Here is a 20,024-nt window from a genome sequence, read left to right as displayed (position 1 = left end):
ATGACCTGGAGCCAAATGAGCTGTTTTAATAGTGCACGCTGCTGCGGTTTACCTGCATGTTCTGGTGAATAATGAACTGCTGTTTGTGTCCTTTGAAAATGAGGGCCTCCTCCGCTCCATTACTGGATGTGACTCATGGGTTTGTGTGTGTTTTTCACCCTCAGGTATCGTTGGCAGTAATAAAACGTTGCTCAAGTACATGACGACGGCCATCTTCCTCTACATCGCCATCCTCCTCCCTGCCATCGCATTCGGCTCGCTCAACGATGAGAGTACGCGTGGAGAGATAGGTAAAGTCATGTGTATTGCTGTTTATAATTCTTAATCAATATCTATGTATATCAATATTTTATGGGTTAAAACTGTCTGTAAGTTTTAGATTTTAAATTCCATAAACATGATCTAACTGTGTCCCAAAATACAATGTAGACATATTCAAATCAAATATAGCTTTTACTGATAACACTTGTAATGCAGGTTTGTTCTTAATTACAAAAACATGTTTGGGTTCTCAAGATGATTATCCAGTCAGAAAGGAGAAGAGCCTCACATGAGTCTCTCATTTGGGTTGCCAGTTTCAATGCTGAAATCCAGTTGGTTAAAACCTAAAAGGACAATCTCTTATCTGACTTGTTACTACCTAAACCCGACAACCTGCATTATTAATTACTCATTAATCAGTGGCTATGCTTCTGCAGTCTACACTGTCCATACATCGAGAGTGAGAAAAACTTTAAGAACACAAGCTGCATACAATTCTTGTCAACATGACCACCGCCCACCCCCCCATAAAAAACTTGTATTTCAAGTATTGCAAAGTTAGACACTGTTTGACTTCCCCATCAATTATCTTGCAAGCCAAAGTTATACTTGCACAAAATGAATTACAAATTGATTTTCTAAAATATGTATGAAGATGTAGCCCGCCTTGGGGAACAGCAAGCATTTGTCTCATACAGTTAGCATACTGTAACTTACATTTTTACAGTTTGTCATATTGTTTCAAAATAATCATAAGTTATTTGGAATTGTCCTCATTTATAATTTGGACATTTGTTTTTCCCTACACCACTGTAGTTTTATAAGGCCACAGTAAATTGGAAAAGGGAATTCAGTAAAAACAACTATACATTTAAAATACAGTAATAACATTCATTCAAAACCCACAACAAATTGAAGGAATTGCAGAGGAACTACTGCAAAACATTTCAGTTACCCTGTTTTGTTTTCAACCTTGACATCTCCAAACATTCTTGAAGTTCTCTCCGAAGCCAAAAATTACAGTGCAAACATTCAAAACAGGCTGTAAACCATGAACCATGAATTCATATTTTGTATCAAGTTCATGCATATTAAAAACCACATTAGCATTCATCATTCTCCTTTCATGTCTTGACTGACATCTCCAGTGTTCAACTTCATAAAACAGTAAGATACCATTGATTAGAGAAGAGAGCTCAAAAGTATTTTTTACAGGACAAATCTAGACCCATTTATTCCTTATTGTATAAGAGCTTTAAAGGCACATTGTGTAATTTCTGGTGGAGGATCTGTCAAATGCTTTTCTCTGTAGAGATGTTATTGCTTTGTCTGGAATATTTCACATTGGTATGAAACCTTTGTATCCTCATGGACCATAAACCAGGCAAAGTTACAGGTCAGATCTGTGGAAAGGCAACTTCACTCAAGTCAGAATGCCTGCTTTTGTAGGGATTTTTGAGCTATAAAACCACCTGTAATTAAATAAATGTAGTAGAGTAATGTCATACTGTGGAACATTTCATGCAAAGCAATGACATATTCATAGAAACAAGCAGCTGATGAAGTCCCAACAAAAAAGTTACATGGTGCGTCTTTAATTGGGGTCAGACAGAAAATTACATAATACATATTAAGTAACACAGAAATGACAGTGATAAGAGACAGAATGTATGTTATTTTGCCCTTGAAATCTCCAGTCATTCTTTGTGGGGAGAGATTTAAAGCTCCTCAGCGTCTGCCAAGTGGTAAAAGCGCAAATCTATAACAGCCATATTTTTTTGTTTATAGCTTTGAGTAAACACACTCTCAGTGTATTTACATCCACTTTTTTTTGTAAAATTGCTCGCAAATCTTTGGTTAAAGTCACATTTTCAGAGCAGTTTTTCTAAATAGTCGTTAATCACGTCTTCTGAGAGCTGTTCTGTGTCTTTGTCTCTGTGTTTTCCAGATGTCCGTAAGACCATCATTGGGCAGAGCATCGGAGGGGTCATTTACTCGCTGTTTGCAGGCTCTCCTCTGGTCATCCCCCTGACCACAGCCCCTCTAGCCATCTTCATCAGCGGTATGTACTTTTAATTTAATCATATTTTTTATTTCCTCATCACAAGCATACCTGGAGTTGTAGTTTGTTTCGTTGACACATATTTAAGACACAAACCCTGCATATTTAGTCTGAGTTATTCTCTCAAACAGAAAACACTCTGTTCCACATTGCGATGTCATGTTGTAAATATAAAAGTGCTCCACAGAATTTTTAAACTACATACACCCTCACAACAATCTTTTGGATAATTTCAGCCTTAGAATTGCCAATCAACTAAAGGTAAAAGCTAGCTCTTAACGTAAAAACTACCACTACATGATATTACAAAATGGAACATAGCATTTTGAGCTTTAGAGATGTAGACAGAGTAATACTAAAGAATTACTCAAACATGTGTGATTGAAACAAAACAAGTCCAGGTCTGTTTTTGAAGAGGTAACAATATTATAACACAACTAAAAGCTCATAAGAATCCATTTTGTGTATTATAGAAACTTTTAAATCATTTTCAGTGTTACAGGATACATCTAGATTTAATTATATAATAGTCATAATTATTCAGATATATGAGTTCATCTGTTGCCACAATTTAATATAGCTTGAAATGAATGTGAAAGACCAATATGAAAAATATGTTAACATGAAAATTTGTTATAAAGGGCATTGCCTTTTTACAGATGGATGGTTATAAAAGACAGAACGTAAGAAGATTATGTTAAATATCAAAGCCACCTCTTAGAATAAAAGGGAAACCACATCATCAGGGTAATTGTATCCACAAATTCCTGCTTTTTCCCAGAACAGTGTCATTATGTAAGAGCTGGTTCCCAAAAGCCTGGGGTCACAAACTAACTCATGGACATGTATGCTTTATATTCAGCACAGAGAGACAGCAGAGCATAGTGTGGTATTAGCCAGCAGCACTAGTTTGGATCTAAAGCGTGTTGACGGAGGGAGCTGCAGATCAGGCCCATGGTGAAGCTGTGGTGCCAAGACTCTCTCACAATAATACCAGAACTGTTTGCCTGTTTGTGGTGCAGCCATGTTTGAAGTAAATAGGTTAAAGTTTTACGAAGCACATTCTCAGGGGGATAATTATGCTGTGTTTCCAGCAGCCAACCTCAGCAGAACAATGGTCTATTTGTAAAGTCGTAACTCATCAGTGCAGAAATCTGCTCAACATTACAACCGGATCTCTCTATTTCACGAGTGTTAGTCATTTTCGGATCTGAATGAAATTCTTTTCACTGTTTGGTCTGTTTGGATCAATGTTTTACAACTGCTGTAAAACCCAAGTCATAAGAGGCTTTGTTCTTTTTGCCCCTGTGAAATATTTCCATCTCCACAACACATTTAATTCTCCTGACCATCAGCATCAGTTGGACACAATGCTGGTGCCTGTAGTGCGCCTTGCCTACAGCTGAATCTGCGCTGAATCCACCAATGAAGCCATTATTACCCCCTATAACCCATATTGCTGTGTTTTCTGATCTATGTTAGAATGTTGTTTCCTCATCAAAAATGTGCTTTGAATTGTGTTATTTTTCATTCACATGTGTAAGACACAAACGCTGCATATTTAGACTGAGTTCATCTCTCAAACAGAAAACACTCTGTTCCACCTTGTGATGTCATGTGGTAATACAGAGAGTGCTCCACTGTGTTTTTAAACTCCACACACCTTCACTAGAATCATTTGGATACTTTCAGTTCTGAATTGCCAATTTCTACTGAACTAAAGGTAAAAAGGAGCTGTTAACTTGAAAACTACCACTACATAACTTCACAAGGTGGAACAGAGCATTTTCTCCTTTGGAGATGTAGACAGCTAATTAATACAGGATTACTCAAATGTGTGAATGAAACAAAACACAACTCCAGGCATGCTTTTGGGGAGGTAACAATATTACAACATGGCTTAAAGCACAAAAGAGTAAATTTTGCGTACTGGTCATATAGGACCATAATCACACAGAGCTGGACATGTGCAAACAAATGTAGACATACATCTTACATGATGCTCTTTAAATCACAATAATCAGTAGAATCAGCAAAAAGTGCTCATTTAATTTGCTCTGACTTTATGTAACCAAGTCTTTTCTCATAGACAATAATGCTGTGTTTGTTTTTGTAACAAAGATTCTAAACATTAGTTCTTTCCAAAAACATTGTAATGCTGTGAAAGTTGTCTGTATAGATCCGAACCTCACCTTACTCCATAAAAAAATCTCTAACACTGATCTTTGGATTCCCTGATAGTCTGAAGGGAAAATAGTCCTGTCTTGTATTAAAGTTGTATATTTCAACAAAGGATCAATACAACAAAGCTTATTTTACATTTATATTGATTAAATCAACATTGATCAGTCTGCTGTTTGTTTGTTTCTCGTGGACACATTATCTGACACACCAGGTTGAATTTTAATGAATTATGTACTCACTATTGTCCTGGCGTTTGGACAAACGAACAAGTATAAATATAAAATGTAACTAAAATTTTTTTCTCTGTAGTCATTCGAGGTATATGCGACGACTACAACCTGGACTTCCCAGCATTTTATGCCTGCATTGGCCTCTGGAACTGCTTATTCCTTATACTGGGAGGCATCTTCAACCTCAGCCTACTAATGAAGCTCTTTAAAAGGTAACGCTATATCATTCAGCATACAGTCATAAATAGCAAGTAGGGTTGTCAAAAGTATCCAAAATCAGGTACTTGTCTCATACTCATTTGAGCAACTGTTGATACTGAAAAGTCAAAGAGATAGAAATGAACCTTTCCTGAAAAATTTATTACTTAGTTAGAATATTTATTAACTAACTAAGACCATTATAAAGATATTCAGGAAAGGTTCATTTCTGTCCTGTGAATGTGACTTTTTTAGAATCATTAGTTGCTCAAATGTGTATCTTGTTTTGTATTGACAATCTTGAGCTCAGTCAGACAGTATAGACCACATAGATTAGTATACATCCATGGACCACTAAGGAATCTACCTGGACGACTGAAGGATTACACAGATACAAGACCACATAGTAATATAAAAGAAAATACTATGATTTAATGTTGAAGATGACATTCTATTGTCTAAATAGTGTGTTAGAGTGTTTTATACATTGTATTGTAAATGTCAATCGAGTCTATCGAGTCTATTCTTTAGAAGTGAATTTGAAATGTTAGTATTGTGACAACACTAATTACTTGTTTATATCCACATGATTATATTGTACACTTTTTAAAACTTATTTTGGGATACTCACTTTTCCTTGATCCACCACTTCGTATTTTATTCCAGTGAATTCTTATTTACAACCAGAGGTAATTTCACTATTCTCTCTTTTTGTTTATTTCTCTCGCAGGTCGACGGAGGAGGTCATAGCACTGTTCATTTCAATTGCATTCGTAGTTGATGCAGTCAAAGGCACAGTTAAAAGTAAGTATTCCTTCATTGGCTACAACTTTCACATTTTGGCCCCATGTCTGACTATGTTTATGTCATCACAGTGGTGCATTTGGTCTTTTTAAAATGCTTCATTTTTTGTCAGCGCTGGCTACACAAAATGGCCATTTAGATAAGGTAAATTCAATTGCAAAAAGTTCTTGTCTGTTAGCTTGCTTTTGCCCAACTTAGAAAATTATGAAATATTGTTCCAAACCTTGACATTTATTATATAAGGCTTTTGGACCAGGGCAGCATTTTGTGTTTCTCATTGTGTGCTATGGTGCAGTCTCACTCTGGGACATTACCATCTCAGTGCAGATAGAGAGATCGTCTATGACTAATCACAAATGGGGCGTCACACCTGCTGTCACAGTCACCAGCCAGTTACAACACAGCTCCAGCTTTAAACCTTCAGAATTATTCCACTGACTAATGAGTCCAGTCCGCGAAGTCCTGCACTTCTTTTAAGAGTCTGTTTTACAATGGCCATCTCAACGTCACAGCTAATCACATACCCATCACAATCCCTCACGACTTTCTTAAGAACAAGTGCCTTGAATATTGCAGTAATGGTCAAAATATGATGCTTCAGATGTAATTACTCTTCTTTAAATATGGCAATAACGTTACATAACAGAGCACTCCACTGAATCGGTCAATTAAAAGTCTTTCTAAGAGGGAAAAGGTTGAATAAGATTGTATGCTCAAAAATGTTTGTGTATTTTTGATAGATCAAAGCTGGAGCTGGGCAATATGACCAAATATAAAATCTCTATTTGTTTACACACACTGGACAATTACAATTTTAATCAAAGTCAAAGCAGAGACTGTAGTGGACTGTTTATATTTTCATTCTTATCACATGCAATTATTTAAGAAATTATAAACTGCTTTCAGTTATATTTGTATAAATATATTCTTGTACAGTATGCATAGTACCCCTGCTTTGGAAGTAAGAAAGTCAGGAGTAAACTTGTTCTTGCTTTCATGATTTAAAAAAAAAAGTTTCACAGTATGACATTAAAACTTTCTATCATCAAACCAGACCAAGTTACTGATCAGATCTGTGGAGAGACAACCCTGCTTGCAGTCAGAATATCTGTTATTCTAGGTATTTTTGAGCAATAAAACCACCTGTAATTGAATACATGTGAGGTAGATCTGTTTAATGTCATACTGTGGAACTTTAGATGCAGAGCATTGACATATCCATAGAAATAATAAGGTGACTGACCCACAACTGAACAGTTACATACCTTTGTGGTTATATCTCAAATATATTAAATTAATCTGATTTGCAGCAGCTTGTCTTGGGACGGGGGATATCATAAATACATTACATCGCTTAATTTGGAAAACATCACTGCTAAGAATGTATTTTTGTTTGTGTTTCTGTTTTTGTTCAATTCTGAGAAACTATTTGTAAAATTCGCTCCCACAGATGCCATTACCATAACATTAACCTGGAGCGTTCTGTTGACACTTTCAAGCCCAAATATTTTGTGGTACCAAGAATGAATACATTTGCGCTGCAGTGTAGCCTGTCTCTGGTATAACTGCCGGTCCAGTCTTGTGTATGTGTGAGGAAAAGGAAAGAGCAGAGTATAGCTGATGTTATGAACTCATCAGAGCACTCTACTGACACTCACAAACTCCTGTAGTAGTGTCTTCTTATAATTCACAGATGTGTTAAAGTGCAGGGAGAGGCTGGGGCTTGATTATATTCACATAAGGGCGTGCTCATCACTGTCTGCTCAAATCAAAGGCATCCATCACATATACAGTATCACAGAACATCATTAATCAGGCTACAGATGGTAATTAATGCTAGTAATCTGAACATTTATTAGAATTATGATCTAGTAGCATCATTTTCATGTTAGACCAGTACAATTCAAGCAGTGGTAGTGTGCTACTGATGTTACAATGATTTTTTAAAAAGATACAGATAAGTAACTTTAATTAAAGCTGCACTATGTAACTTCTTGGTTGGGGGTTCATCGCCTGCTTGTTTCTATGGATGGTCATTGCTCTGCCTTTAATGTTAAGCAGCTCTACCATGCATTTATTAAATTGCATGTCATTTTATAGCTCAAAAATATTTAGAAAAACAGGCATTCTGACTGTGAGGGGTGTCGCCTCTCCATGGAATTGACCTGTAACTTGGACTGGTTTTGAAAGGTTTAATACCATACCGTACTGTGAAACATCTCCAAACATGTCCCTGGTAGCAGCATAGACTGTGTAAAAAAATGTACTAAGTGTACCCATAGTGTTCAGTTCCAGTCAAATGAAGCACACCAAGGCTGGCAGGTAGAGGTTGAACTAGGAGCCCAGTTCCATATTAGGAAAATTAATTGATTTATGGACAAATTAGTGACATTAAAACACCAGAATCATATAAAACGGGTTAAGAAAAATGAGAATGACAGCAGCTGTTACAGAGAGAGGAACAGCCTTTTTTCAGTACAAAATGATTTGGAGCTGGAGTTGGAGCTGGAAGCGCCCCCATGCTCACTTCCTATTTGGAATGCAGTGATTAGTGGGTTTGCTGTGTTCTTTTAAATGGACAGACACCATACCAGATATAGTGAATTTTTAAGGTTTTGTAAGTCAGTTTGAATTTAGCTGTTGTGGAATTAATTATGTCCTTAAGTTCTGTTCAAGTTTTGGTTTAATTCATCAGTTAGGTTTAGAACTTGAACTTGCATTTTATTCCAATACCATAATGTAAAGGTTTTCTGCTCATTACAAAACTTGGGCCGACAAAAATCCCAGAAACGGCACATTTTTTAAGCAGGTTTTTTCGATATGTGAAAGCCAAAGTAAACATGAATATAACTACTCAGGATACTAAGTTATTTTAAAAAATCCAATTAGAAGCAAACTCACAATATCCCACTGGGTTTTATATTGGAAATAACGATTGTACCTTACTGAACACCTTTGTTGTGCTGTTTGCAAAGTGCTGAGCTGAGCAGAGACGACAGAACCAATTTTCATTTTGCAGTGAAGTAAATCCTGAGTCTTTAAATGTTTGTTGAGATTTAGTTCTTCCAGTTCTAATAAAGTTTAGATCTGTGAATCACATAACGATATGCTTTTTGCTGAGTACCACTTCTACACAAGTTGTATCTACATTTTCAAGTTGCTGTAAATATCTCAGATTAAGTGTATGTCTGTAGGTTTTCAGCTAATGCCATTGGGCTGCAGAGCGTAGACCATTAGCGAGCAAAAGAGTCCTAAATAATTTAAATCTTCTAGATGTAGCACCAGCTTGAACCCATCCCATAGTAACATGCTAGAGGCTTGTTTTGGGGATGCAAAGAGAGAAACCTAAACTGACACTAGCAATTCTGTTTGTGTGGCTGTGAATCAGTCCTGAGTCCTGAAATGTGGTTTATGTTCTTGTAGCTCTATTAATTTAAAGTTTAGAGAGATGGGAACTTCAGCTCAAAACAATAGCAGCTACAATGCTTTTAACCTTGGTCAACAGAATACATTTACCACTGTTCTCTGCTATACACAAGCATTGCCTACTCCATTTGTTTTATCACAAGTGTTTCTATCACTCAAAAATGTCTTAAAAACAAGCTTTCTTCCAATGAGTGGGGTCACCTTTCCACAGCTCTAACCCATCATCTTTTGGCCTGGTGCGGTTTCCATGGAAACAAGCAGGTTCTAAAAGTAATAATGCACCTGTTAGTCAGTTTATTTTGTCAAAGGAAAATATCTTTTGGTTTAGTAAGCAGCTATCCATGGGTTTCAGAATGAGGAGAAATAGGACAGTTGCCATAGCGATTTTAAAACTAAAAATTATATCTTTTGAATGGCAAAAGTCTCCTGCCTGCAAACCCATGAATGCCGTGTTACTGTGAGAAAAAAACATTGACATTTTACAATTTTAATACATTTATGTGTGGTTTTCAGTTTTTCAGAGGTACTACCATCCTCCAACATTATCGAACAGAAGTGTGGACCTGCACCGGAGCGTAGACGCGATGGTGGCGAACAGGAGCAGTGTAGCAGCCGGCTTTGCTCTGAACGCGCTCCCGGAATCCATCATTCACTGCAGTCGTGAGCGGCCGCTGCTGTGTATGCTGCTGATGCTGGGCACTTTATGGATGGGCTACACTCTGTACCAGTTCAAACGCAGGTAAGTACAGCAACAAAGCCATGTTTCACTCTGCAGATCAGTACTTCACAACAAGTTCACAACAAGAACTGTCAGAGAAAATACATCTCAATCAGGCTAATACAACAAAATTAAATACTTGATAAGAACAATAAATGAAAAAATTATATAACAAATACGGACAATAAGGACACACTGCAGAAAGCTAAACCATGACTCAAGAACAACTGTATGTCTTAAAGCTGCACTTTGTAAATTTTGATCCACCACCTCCTTGTCTCCCTGGAAATGTCATTGCTTTGCCTGTAATTTCCCACTGTATGGCATTTAACCTACCCATCTCCATGGAGACAAGCAGGTGACTCTTCTAGGTCAAGTTACAGGTCAGATCTGAAGAGAGGTGGGTACGTGCTCAGTAAGAATTCATGTTTTTCAAGGTATAGCAATAAAATGTGTAAGATTCAGGAAGAGAGACTTTGTCACTGCTCTGAACCTACATGATCCTGGTATTTTTATTTTCCTGTTTTGTCCTTAAATAAATTAATATTTCTAATATGGAAATTGGCTACTAATTCACCCCTATAACTGCTAGCCTCGTGAGCTTCATTTGAATGGAGCTGACGTCACACTCCCGTAGTCCACTTCTTTATACAGTCCATGGGTAAACCAGATGTAAAACCAAGACTTAATCAGAAAAAAACAGGACCACATTTTGTATCTAAACTGTATCCTGTATTGTAAGTGATCCTCAGTCGTGCCTGTACAGTTTGATCAGCCCTCACTGAGATAAATCACCGCAGGTATTGTCCCCTGATGGCGCGCGCTGCAGATTGGAGGCTTGACTCCGAAGAGTCCCAGACTCCTCACGGGAACTTTCCAGACAGGCCTTTTACAAATGTACCTTTTCCGTCAAAGCTTCTGTTCCCGTCTTTGATTTAATAAGCATTAAATATTCTACTTCTGATTGCTCCCAGTAATCAAATCAGGCTCAAAGCTGGATTGAATTGTGTAAGCAAAAGGCGGACCGAGGTACTTAAGCAGTGTGAGGATTGCAACCATTGTCCTTGTCTTGTCCACCGTAATTGTATTCTTGTATTATTTGTCTCTCTTTGTCTTTCTTTGCCAGTCCCTTCCTGCATGCCAAAGTGAGGGAGGTGCTGTCCGACTGCGCCCTGCCCATCTCCGTTCTCATGTTCTCCTTCATCGGCTCCTACATCTTCAGTGACATTGAACGTTAGTATCACTTATTGCTTTGTTGGACATTTAGAGCCCCAGAGAATTTAGTGTAGCGGTATACCTGTACTGTGCTACTAGTGCATTAGCAGCAGACGCTAAGTGGACATTTTAGCTGGAAGGTAAAAAAACAACATATATTTGCAGAAACAATCATTTTATCAAAGTTAACCATGAGTGTGTGGCTGTAACATTGCAAGTGACCTTTTCTTGACTTAGACAGTTGCAAAGTGGGAGTAGCTGCTAGTTTCAAAAGTAATTTTCTTCACCGTAAATGTAGCTTCAACCTGGAGCTCAGAGCCTCCCACTGGATGGATCTAAAAAGTGTTAAAAAGGGCGAATGTGTGAGACAAGAGGAGTGCTCACATCCCCAGACAGTGGTGCAGAGTAACAAGGCTTCTATCTACTATACTCCCATGTTTTTTACACCTGAAAGTGCAAATGTCCAAGCCACAGTTAACAGTGTGGTTACAGTATCTGCTTGTAAGTACTTTGTATTGAGCTGTAGGTACTCTCTTTCTATTCAATCATCAATATTAAAAGTCCTATTTTACGCAAAATTGATTGTTGTGAGCTTTAAGCCTTGCTAGAATGTTGTTACCTCCTCAAAACACTGTGTTTTCTTTTATTCACACATGTTTGAGTAACCATTTCTTTTTGGTCTGTCTACATCTCCAAAGCTCAAAATGCTCTTTTCCACCTTATGATGTCATGAAGCTTCAGTTTTCAAGTTAACAGCTACCTTTTACCTTTTGTTCAATAGAGAATAACAATTCCACAGTTGAAATTACCCAAATTATTCTAGTGAAGGTGTATGGAGTTTAAAAACACAGAGGAGCACTTCCTGTACCACATGACATCACAAGGTGGAACAGAGTGTTTTCAAGGTGGAACAGAGTGTTTTCAGTTTGAGAGCTCAGAGCACAGCATAAATATGCATGATTTATTTGTAAACGTGTGAATTAAACAAAACACAACTCCAGGTATGTTTGTGATGAGGCCACAATATTAACATAGTGTAATATGGGCGCTTTAATAATCTTTTCCTAATTATAATTTGTGAAGGGCTGTTTTAGGTAGATTAAGCACTCACTGACACAAGGGCACAGTTACACCTAAATAACCTATAGACTTTGTTAGGGCTGTTTTATGTGAATGACATTGGAGAGTAAAGTCAGAGTCACAGGTAATAAAACCTGTTTGTAAAGCACTGGAGGCCACTTTGATACAGGCCATTAACATATGACTTACACAAGTCCCATACGGTCGAATGTATGTTGAAACAGATATTTCAAGGTTATGGACAACTTGAACACAGCTTATTTAAAGGTGCATAGTGTAACTTTTCTGGTGGAGGGTCTGTCAAATGCTTTTATTCAAGGAGATGTTATCGTTTTACAGTATGGCATTAAACCTTTCTATCTTCATGGAGACCAACCCAGTCCAAGTTGCAAGTCAGATCTGTGGCGAGGCTACCCCGCTCACAGTCAGAATGCCTGTTATCTTGGAGCTATAAAACCATCTGTAATCGAATAACTGTAAGGTAGAGCTGTTTAATGTCATACTCTGGAACATTCCAAGTAGAGCAATGACATCCATAGAAACAAATGACAGACCCCCAACCAAAAAGTTACATAGTGCACCTTTAAACCAATGAATCCACAAAAAAAACAAAAACAAAACATTAATTTAAAAAAAAGAAAGGAATGTGGTTGATGCATGAAGGATTTATTTGCTTTTTAAATTATTGCAACTACCCCATAGGATTTGTATTCTTACCATAAAATTATTTATAACTTATACCTTGAATTTTAAAACTATATAGAAATTACACTTTAATGCATTTGCACAATCGATTGCAAGCTTGGGCAAGTATTACCGTCAAACCGTTGAGTACTTTGCTCAAGGACATGCGGAGGCTGGAGTTTAACCAGCGGCACTTATCTAATAAATCAATACTCTGACCCATTCTCATAGTTTGAGCTACAGCCTTGTTCGTGTTGGTCAGAAAAGAATTAAAACAGGCTAAAACTAACAACCATCTAAAATGTTTCAAAAAATAAAATAACAAAAACACATATTAACTGACCACTTTCTCCATTCGTTACACTCCAGTCACTTGATAGTGTCAGATTGTAATGATACTGTGGTAATGATAAACGCATTCTTAATTGCAGTCTTTAGATTTAGGAAGATTCACAAATTTTGAACCTGACATCAGTGACAAGTTCATTATCTATATTAACCATCCATTAACACTACGCCTGTCAACACAGATCACATTTTGAAGTATGATATTTTGCTGAAGTAAATATAGATGATAAACGATAATACTGCAACTAATTTACACCACTGACACCCCCAAAACAGATTTATACCACAAAAACTATTCTAAATCTACAATATTGTTAAAAAACCATCAGCTGCAATAAATAAACAGCAGAATGAAACACTTGAGTTCTTGGTTTGCATCTGTAATGAGTCACATAAGTTCAACCTTCTATGAAGGAAATCCTATTGCATAGTCATGAAATAACCAAAAATGTATGCGTACAACTTCATGTTAACCACACAGACAGCAGTGCTTTCAGCACTGCAAATAATCTGTATATAGTTCCATCATTCATATATTAAATGATTATTAAGTCAATATAGAAATCATCGTGACAAGCCTAAATAACACCACAGAATATTGAACATAATTATCCTGTATGGTCCAAATACAGTGGGTCACAGGAGCATATTATACACTTTGTGCCAGCCCTCAACCACGGTAAATGGAGCAAGCAAAAGTCTTCAGTGTAAAATTTTGATTCAGTTTGTGAAAGAACAGCACATTAAATGACTTGCTCTGGAGAAGCTCAGATGATGAAGACTATCTCCACATTTTACATATTCCATTATTCGGTTTTCCTCGAATACTTGAACCACCTATTTCCACCTAACGGAGTAAGAAAGCCGTCATTTAGTGGAGTCCATGTGGTTTCTTTTCAGTCAGGGTGCTCTTTGAAGATTCATTCTGGGAGCTTCTTGCCCTTTCTACAAAAAAACTCAGAAATCACGCAGCTGTCAAACCTCTAACAACGTGCAGTGCTGAAAAACAGACACAGAGAAAGCCCCGAGGCCCACTCCCTCTCTCCCCCGCTCCACCCTCTTCTCCCTATACAACATGCACAGACATATATGGCCCTTCACAGCGTTTAATGAGTGATGAGGTGATAAGCAAAGAGCCCAACTGCTGCTCAAAACTCATCTCGGACTTGTGAGAGGAGATAATTTGTCAAACGGTTCTTTGTTTTGCATCTTAAAATAACTCCTGTGTCATGCTCCTGCAGAAATGTGGGCTTCAGTGTGACAGTGAGTGTTTTGGGTCGGTGTCATGCAAAAAGCTTTACTTGTCAGCTGCCATTTTGAAGTCAAGAAAGTGGATATTTAGAGATTGCTGCCCAAGGGTTCAAGTCTATTTCCTGTTTACACCTTTATAGGCTTGACATCAGCACTAATGTTGGTACATTTGCAATTTGGGTCGTAACACACTCACAAACCGAATAGATTTTATACATAATTGAAATACATCAACTGCATTGCTGTCCTTGAACATTACTCTCTTTAATTTTTAACAGAAAGCGATCATAAGTAGAGGGGAAATTATGTCAATAGTGCTTTGATTGATAAATGCATTTGAATTAAGACATTGGTAAGAAACTAACTAATAATAATAATTAACTTTTGTGAATAAACATGATGGCTAGCCTCTGTCTATAAGACCCCATCTAACCCCCTTTTATGAAGAGGCAAAAGGAATCAATTTTAAGTAAAAAATCTGATTCTAAAATGTTATTACTCCATGTCGTCAATATTTTAACTTCCCAATCTTATCAACTGAAAATCCTAAAATGGTTTAGATTCAGTGTCTGATACTTTCAAGCACAGAGGACAGCCCTAGACAGTGACTGTGTTCTTTCTACTGTTTGTTAATCAATGCCCAAAGCAGGGGGAGATGTGCAGCATTTATTCCCTTATTGTTTAGCGTAAATTCAAGACACCATTCATCGTTGCCAAGGCAGCAGCTGTTCTCCTGGGATGGACCGGGAAGCACAGGGAGCCAGTGCCAAAGCCTCAAGTGAATCTAAATTCGAGGGCCGAGCCAATTTTCTTCTTCTCTACCTCCAGAGAGAATAAGTCAATAGTGCTATTATTGTATTGTAATCATTGCTCACTAAATGTAACCAAATGCAACCAATTTGTAGCGTCTGAGGAGATGCAGGCTGAAATTTGGACTAAAAATACACTGTCTTATTTGAGAGGATAGATGTTTTCAAAGCACAAGTTATTACACAAGATTGAGTTTGATTAGTTTTAGATTACTTGCTCAGATTGCTCAGAGCAGAAAGGACATTTATGGTCGGGCATTTGGTGTTTTGGATTGGAATACCATAACCCTAACCCTAACCATATATAGTATATGTGTAGTACATATAGTTATAATAGAACTGTTAATAACAAAAAGTGCTAACAAAGTGGAAGCGGACTTTTAATTATCATAAAACTAAATCCATTTTGAACTCCTTCATAAAATCATTTGACTGTTAACTGTATCGTTGCCCCTTGCCACCCAAAGGAATATCCTGGTAATTCAGCCCCTTGTAGTCTCTGTTTGAATGGGGTGTTTCTGGGATTAGACATCTTACATCTCTGTCAAATGTTTTGAACATCCAACCACAGCCAATTGTGAAAAAAAAAAAGTCATCTTCAGTATCCACATATACTTACTCAAACCAGGTAACCAAAAGCATGTATGCATTAGTGTTTTTTTTAACTGGTTAGTGTAATTTCCTTCTAATGAGACTGTCAAGATAATTGGCAAAAAGTAGTAGCTGTTTTACCTACACCATCTGATAACAACTTGTATATTGACTATGTTGTACAAGAAATAGAAATGAGTACATCTACTAGGTTTTGATTTTTATTCTCTCCTCTGAACAGTTCCTGTTTTTAAAGTTCACAACCGGCCGATCTTCAACGTGGCTCCTTTTGAACGTCTGTCGGCACTCAACGTAGTCAGCGCCATGGGGCTCGGCTTTCTGCTGGCACTGCTCATCTTCATCGACCAGAACATTGTAGTGTCACTGACAAATGCACCAGAAAACAGGTAAAGATCTCAATATACAAACATTACTCTACTCAAAATTAGATAGATTTAGGGGGTGGGAAGAGATACAGTTTTCACAAGATGAGATGAGATACAAGATTGGGTCTACGAGAACGATGTTAAATGGGATTTTTACATAGTTTAAAAATAAATTATATGATTTTGTTGTAGTGTAGCACTGCTTTTTTGGAACTACTGTATAGCAGCTCAAGAAATGTAACTCAACAGCAATTTTTCTGAACTCTTGCCCCATCCCGGTACATTTCAGTCATGACTGTGTTGAGAATAACTCTGTATCTAACTACACTAGTGCCCTTCTTTCATTATGATGAGGTGACAAGCCCATAAAACACTTATCTTTGCTTTATTAACCAAGTACAGCCCTGTCTTTTTACAACAGCCCTCTATTAAAATGCATTTTTTTTTTTGGTCTTGCAGATCGGTCATGTTAAAACTTCTTTATACAAGTTGTCTTTGTAATAATTTTTATTTTATTTTTATTCTACTTGAGTCTTGCTAAATGAATACTTCTAATTCGATTGGAATATTTTTGACGATCAAACAATTAGGGATGTAACAGTAACCAAAATATCGTGATACCATATAGTCAGAGGTTTCACAATAATATCGTGGACCATCATAATATATCAAAGTGTCTTTGCTTAAATGAATGGTTTTGGTACAGCAATAGCTTAAATAAACAGAGGGAACTACATGAACCATGATCCATTGCTCTGATTCAGTGCAGACTACATGAAGAAATAAATATTATAAGCACTCTTAAATCTTAGTTCTATGGATTAAGTCTTGTCAAGGCATTTTAAGAGGAAAAAGTAGCATATTCACTGTTTTGTTAGACTCTACAAAATAGCGGAATAAATATGGTACCGTGAAATGTATATTGTGAAAATATTGTACTGAGAGATTTGGATATCGTTGCATCCCTACTAACAATTCTAAGTTTCTACATATACCAGGTCTGGTAATGACTGCTCCAGAGAAATACCTTTGTGTGAACCAGCAGCTGAAGTCTCTGTTTTCTGAGCATAGGATGGAGATAATGAGACGCGACCAGGAATTTAAACAACGAGATAAGCATTTTCAGAGTGTTTGGGTTTAATTAGTGATATATTCTGATTCTGACGCTTCAAAAGGGCTCTAAGTATCCTCTGGCCACACCATACACACTATACACTGATACTGACTACATCCTCAGTATATGTGCTTGTTTGTTTGAGGAAAGCTGATTAAGTCAACCATAAATTTGACATGTGAGTTAAATTGTCACAGTCAGGGAGCTCTAGGCGATGGCTCACAGCTAAAACAAGCTGCTGAACTTGTGCCCTCTTGTTCTGATTTTACATTTTCCAAACTCCTTTAAAGCGTATTTTTCACCCACCGACAGCCCCAGCTAAACTCCATAAAGAAGGACACTTATTATCTAGATTTATGACTGAAAATTTAATTGGATGTCAGTTTATAATAAGAAGTAGAATCATCATTTTGTGGCCATGTTATTGATCTGTTCAGTTGAAATGCAAAGCCCGCTGCACTGGGGTTGTATCAATAATACAGTTTGCTTGTCTTTAACCTTCACAGTTTGTCAATTGTATGTCACCAAGAAAATGGCTGCAGCTGCAAACACTTCAGGCTATTTATGTCAGTGCTCTTGCCTCAGCTTAAAGATGTCAAAATATCGCCATGGAAATACTATCAGATTAAAACAAAGTAAACTGTAATTTGGAGTATTTTAATTCAGTCTTCCACAATGAGAACAGATTTCCAGAACATATTTGACAAAGACATTGCCATATGACATTTTATTTTTGTATAATTTATTGTCTGTATTTTTTATTTATTTTTTATTTTATATAAACAATATTGTTACAGATGCATTTTGTACATTTTGTGGTGGAGTGTCACAGAGCTGCCATTTGTCTTCATGGAGCTATTACTGTTTTGCCTTGATTATTCTACAGTATGGAAATAAATTTGGGAATCACAATGGAGATCTATAAGAAATAATTGATGTTTTTTTAAATTACAATCACATTATGGGGTCACATTTGGGTGTTTCTTGCCCAAGGACACAATAACAATACACTCTTACACTGTATTGTACTGAGTTGGAAGCGAGGATTAATCAACTAACCTTCTGATCAGTGGGCAAATGGCTCTACCTTTTGCTGCCCTTTAGTTACCGTACTAAATTATTTACTTTTTAAACTAATTTACCCATCAGGAAAATAAATGAACACGGCTTTGCTCAAATAATGAGACACTTTCTTTGCATAGACAGTGATGCACTGCAGGTAATTGTCTTGAGTAGGCCTTTTGTTGTTGTATCATAAAAACATCATTATCGTCAGCTTTTGTATAATTTATAACTCTGCAACCTCATTACGAATAAAGAGTTCAAACTGAGACATTGAGAAGAAGCCTATTTAGAATATATTGCCATGTTATTTTTCACATAATCACAATATACAATGAAAACAGACTTGCGCACACTGCATTGCAACTCTGTGTGTTTGAATGTCACAGTCAAGGGCAAGTGACTCAGTAATGTTAAAAGCTTTGAGTTGACATACAGCGTGGAAATAGCGTAAGCAAAAACATGTCTAGAGCATCAAGCTAAAGGACTGTCTTTATTGTATTCACATGATGTATGGGTCTGAAACATGAATTTTCTCATGTTAAATGGTGAGACAGTGAGCAGTGAAAGCCTTCAGCTCTCATGATGAAGGGCAAAACTGACCTTAGGAGCATTCTGCCCTTTACATTTGTGTTTAACCATGAACGACACAAGCTCAGTGTGAGATATGAGTGTAGTGTATGTAAATCTGTCTCTCTGCCCCTTGTCTCGTGGTCATGTCTCTGGGTGATGTTTTGATCCTTCTGCATTCCCACATTCAACATCAAAGCTTCTGCAGCCACTGTAGCATAGAGCTGCACTGTATCTGAGATCATTTTATTGAGGAATTGATGTAGGTAATATTTCATGTTTTATCTTTTCATAAAATGTTTCAAGTCTTTTTCGCCTCATTAAATCTTTGCATTGACATAAAATAGAGTCATTAGCAGTGTCTCAAATGTAATATTGTAGACACTGGCCTCTCATCTCAACTGTTTAAGCTACAAAAAAAAAACTTAAATTGTTGGGAACCAGTAGTACTTTTAAATAAGGATGGGCGATATGCCAAAATATTAATACCACATTTGTCCTGCAGCCAGATCACAATTTCAGTTTCATCAAGATTTATGTACAGTCAGTATTTTTATATTGGCTTGAAGAGGTGACTCATTATCTTCTTCTCCTAAATTTTTACATTTCATTGCAATTGGTTATAATCAGGCATGCCCAAACTATGGCCTGGGAGCTAAATGTGGTCATCAGACCAATTTTTATTGGCCCTCAGACTTCCAGGTGAATTGACTCATATTACCTTAGTAGAACTTTTTACTGCAAGTTTTTGAAACTCTACCTTGATAAAGCCAGTATGAAATTTTTGGTGTGTGATTTTGAAGAGCTAAACATAGGTCTGGTGGCACATTTTGACCTGTTATAATAAAATGCACATTTTAATTATTCACTGCACTGACCACCAGTCTATGGTTCTCTTCGGCATTTGTTGAGAAAAGTTTGGACACTCACCTCTCACTCATTCACATTTATTCCTGAGGCTGATCAATCAGAGGACTGGGCAGGAAAAAGGATCTTTGTTTGAGCATAGAGCTGTATTCAAGAGAATTATT

At 37.0% G+C, this 20,024-nt stretch overlaps 1 protein-coding gene across 3 annotated transcripts in view; it reads left to right on the top strand.

The window, feature by feature from the left end:
* Window positions 1–20,024, top strand: part of slc4a11 (solute carrier family 4 member 11) — a 98,607-nt gene that overhangs the window by 68,426 nt on the left and 10,157 nt on the right. For all 3 annotated transcript variants that reach the window (XM_055158015.1, XM_055158012.1, XM_055158019.1), the window contains exons 10-16: window positions 165–290; window positions 2,210–2,323; window positions 4,817–4,949; window positions 5,666–5,739; window positions 9,679–9,904; window positions 11,010–11,116; window positions 16,103–16,268. In XM_055158015.1, coding sequence (XP_055013990.1) covers window positions 165–290; window positions 2,210–2,323; window positions 4,817–4,949; window positions 5,666–5,739; window positions 9,679–9,904; window positions 11,010–11,116; window positions 16,103–16,268 — 946 coding nt within the window. The remainder of the gene's footprint in view (window positions 1–164; window positions 291–2,209; window positions 2,324–4,816; window positions 4,950–5,665; window positions 5,740–9,678; window positions 9,905–11,009; window positions 11,117–16,102; window positions 16,269–20,024) is intronic.

Source organism: Boleophthalmus pectinirostris, unplaced genomic scaffold, assembly GCF_026225935.1.
Source record: "Boleophthalmus pectinirostris isolate CB_2022bp ecotype Guang Dong unplaced genomic scaffold, ASM2622593v1 HiC_scaffold_10, whole genome shotgun sequence".
Classification (NCBI taxonomy): domain Eukaryota; kingdom Metazoa; phylum Chordata; class Actinopteri; order Gobiiformes; family Gobiidae; genus Boleophthalmus; species Boleophthalmus pectinirostris.
The sequence above is the reverse complement of the archived record's forward strand: the minus strand, read 5'-3'. Positions and strand labels throughout refer to the sequence as shown.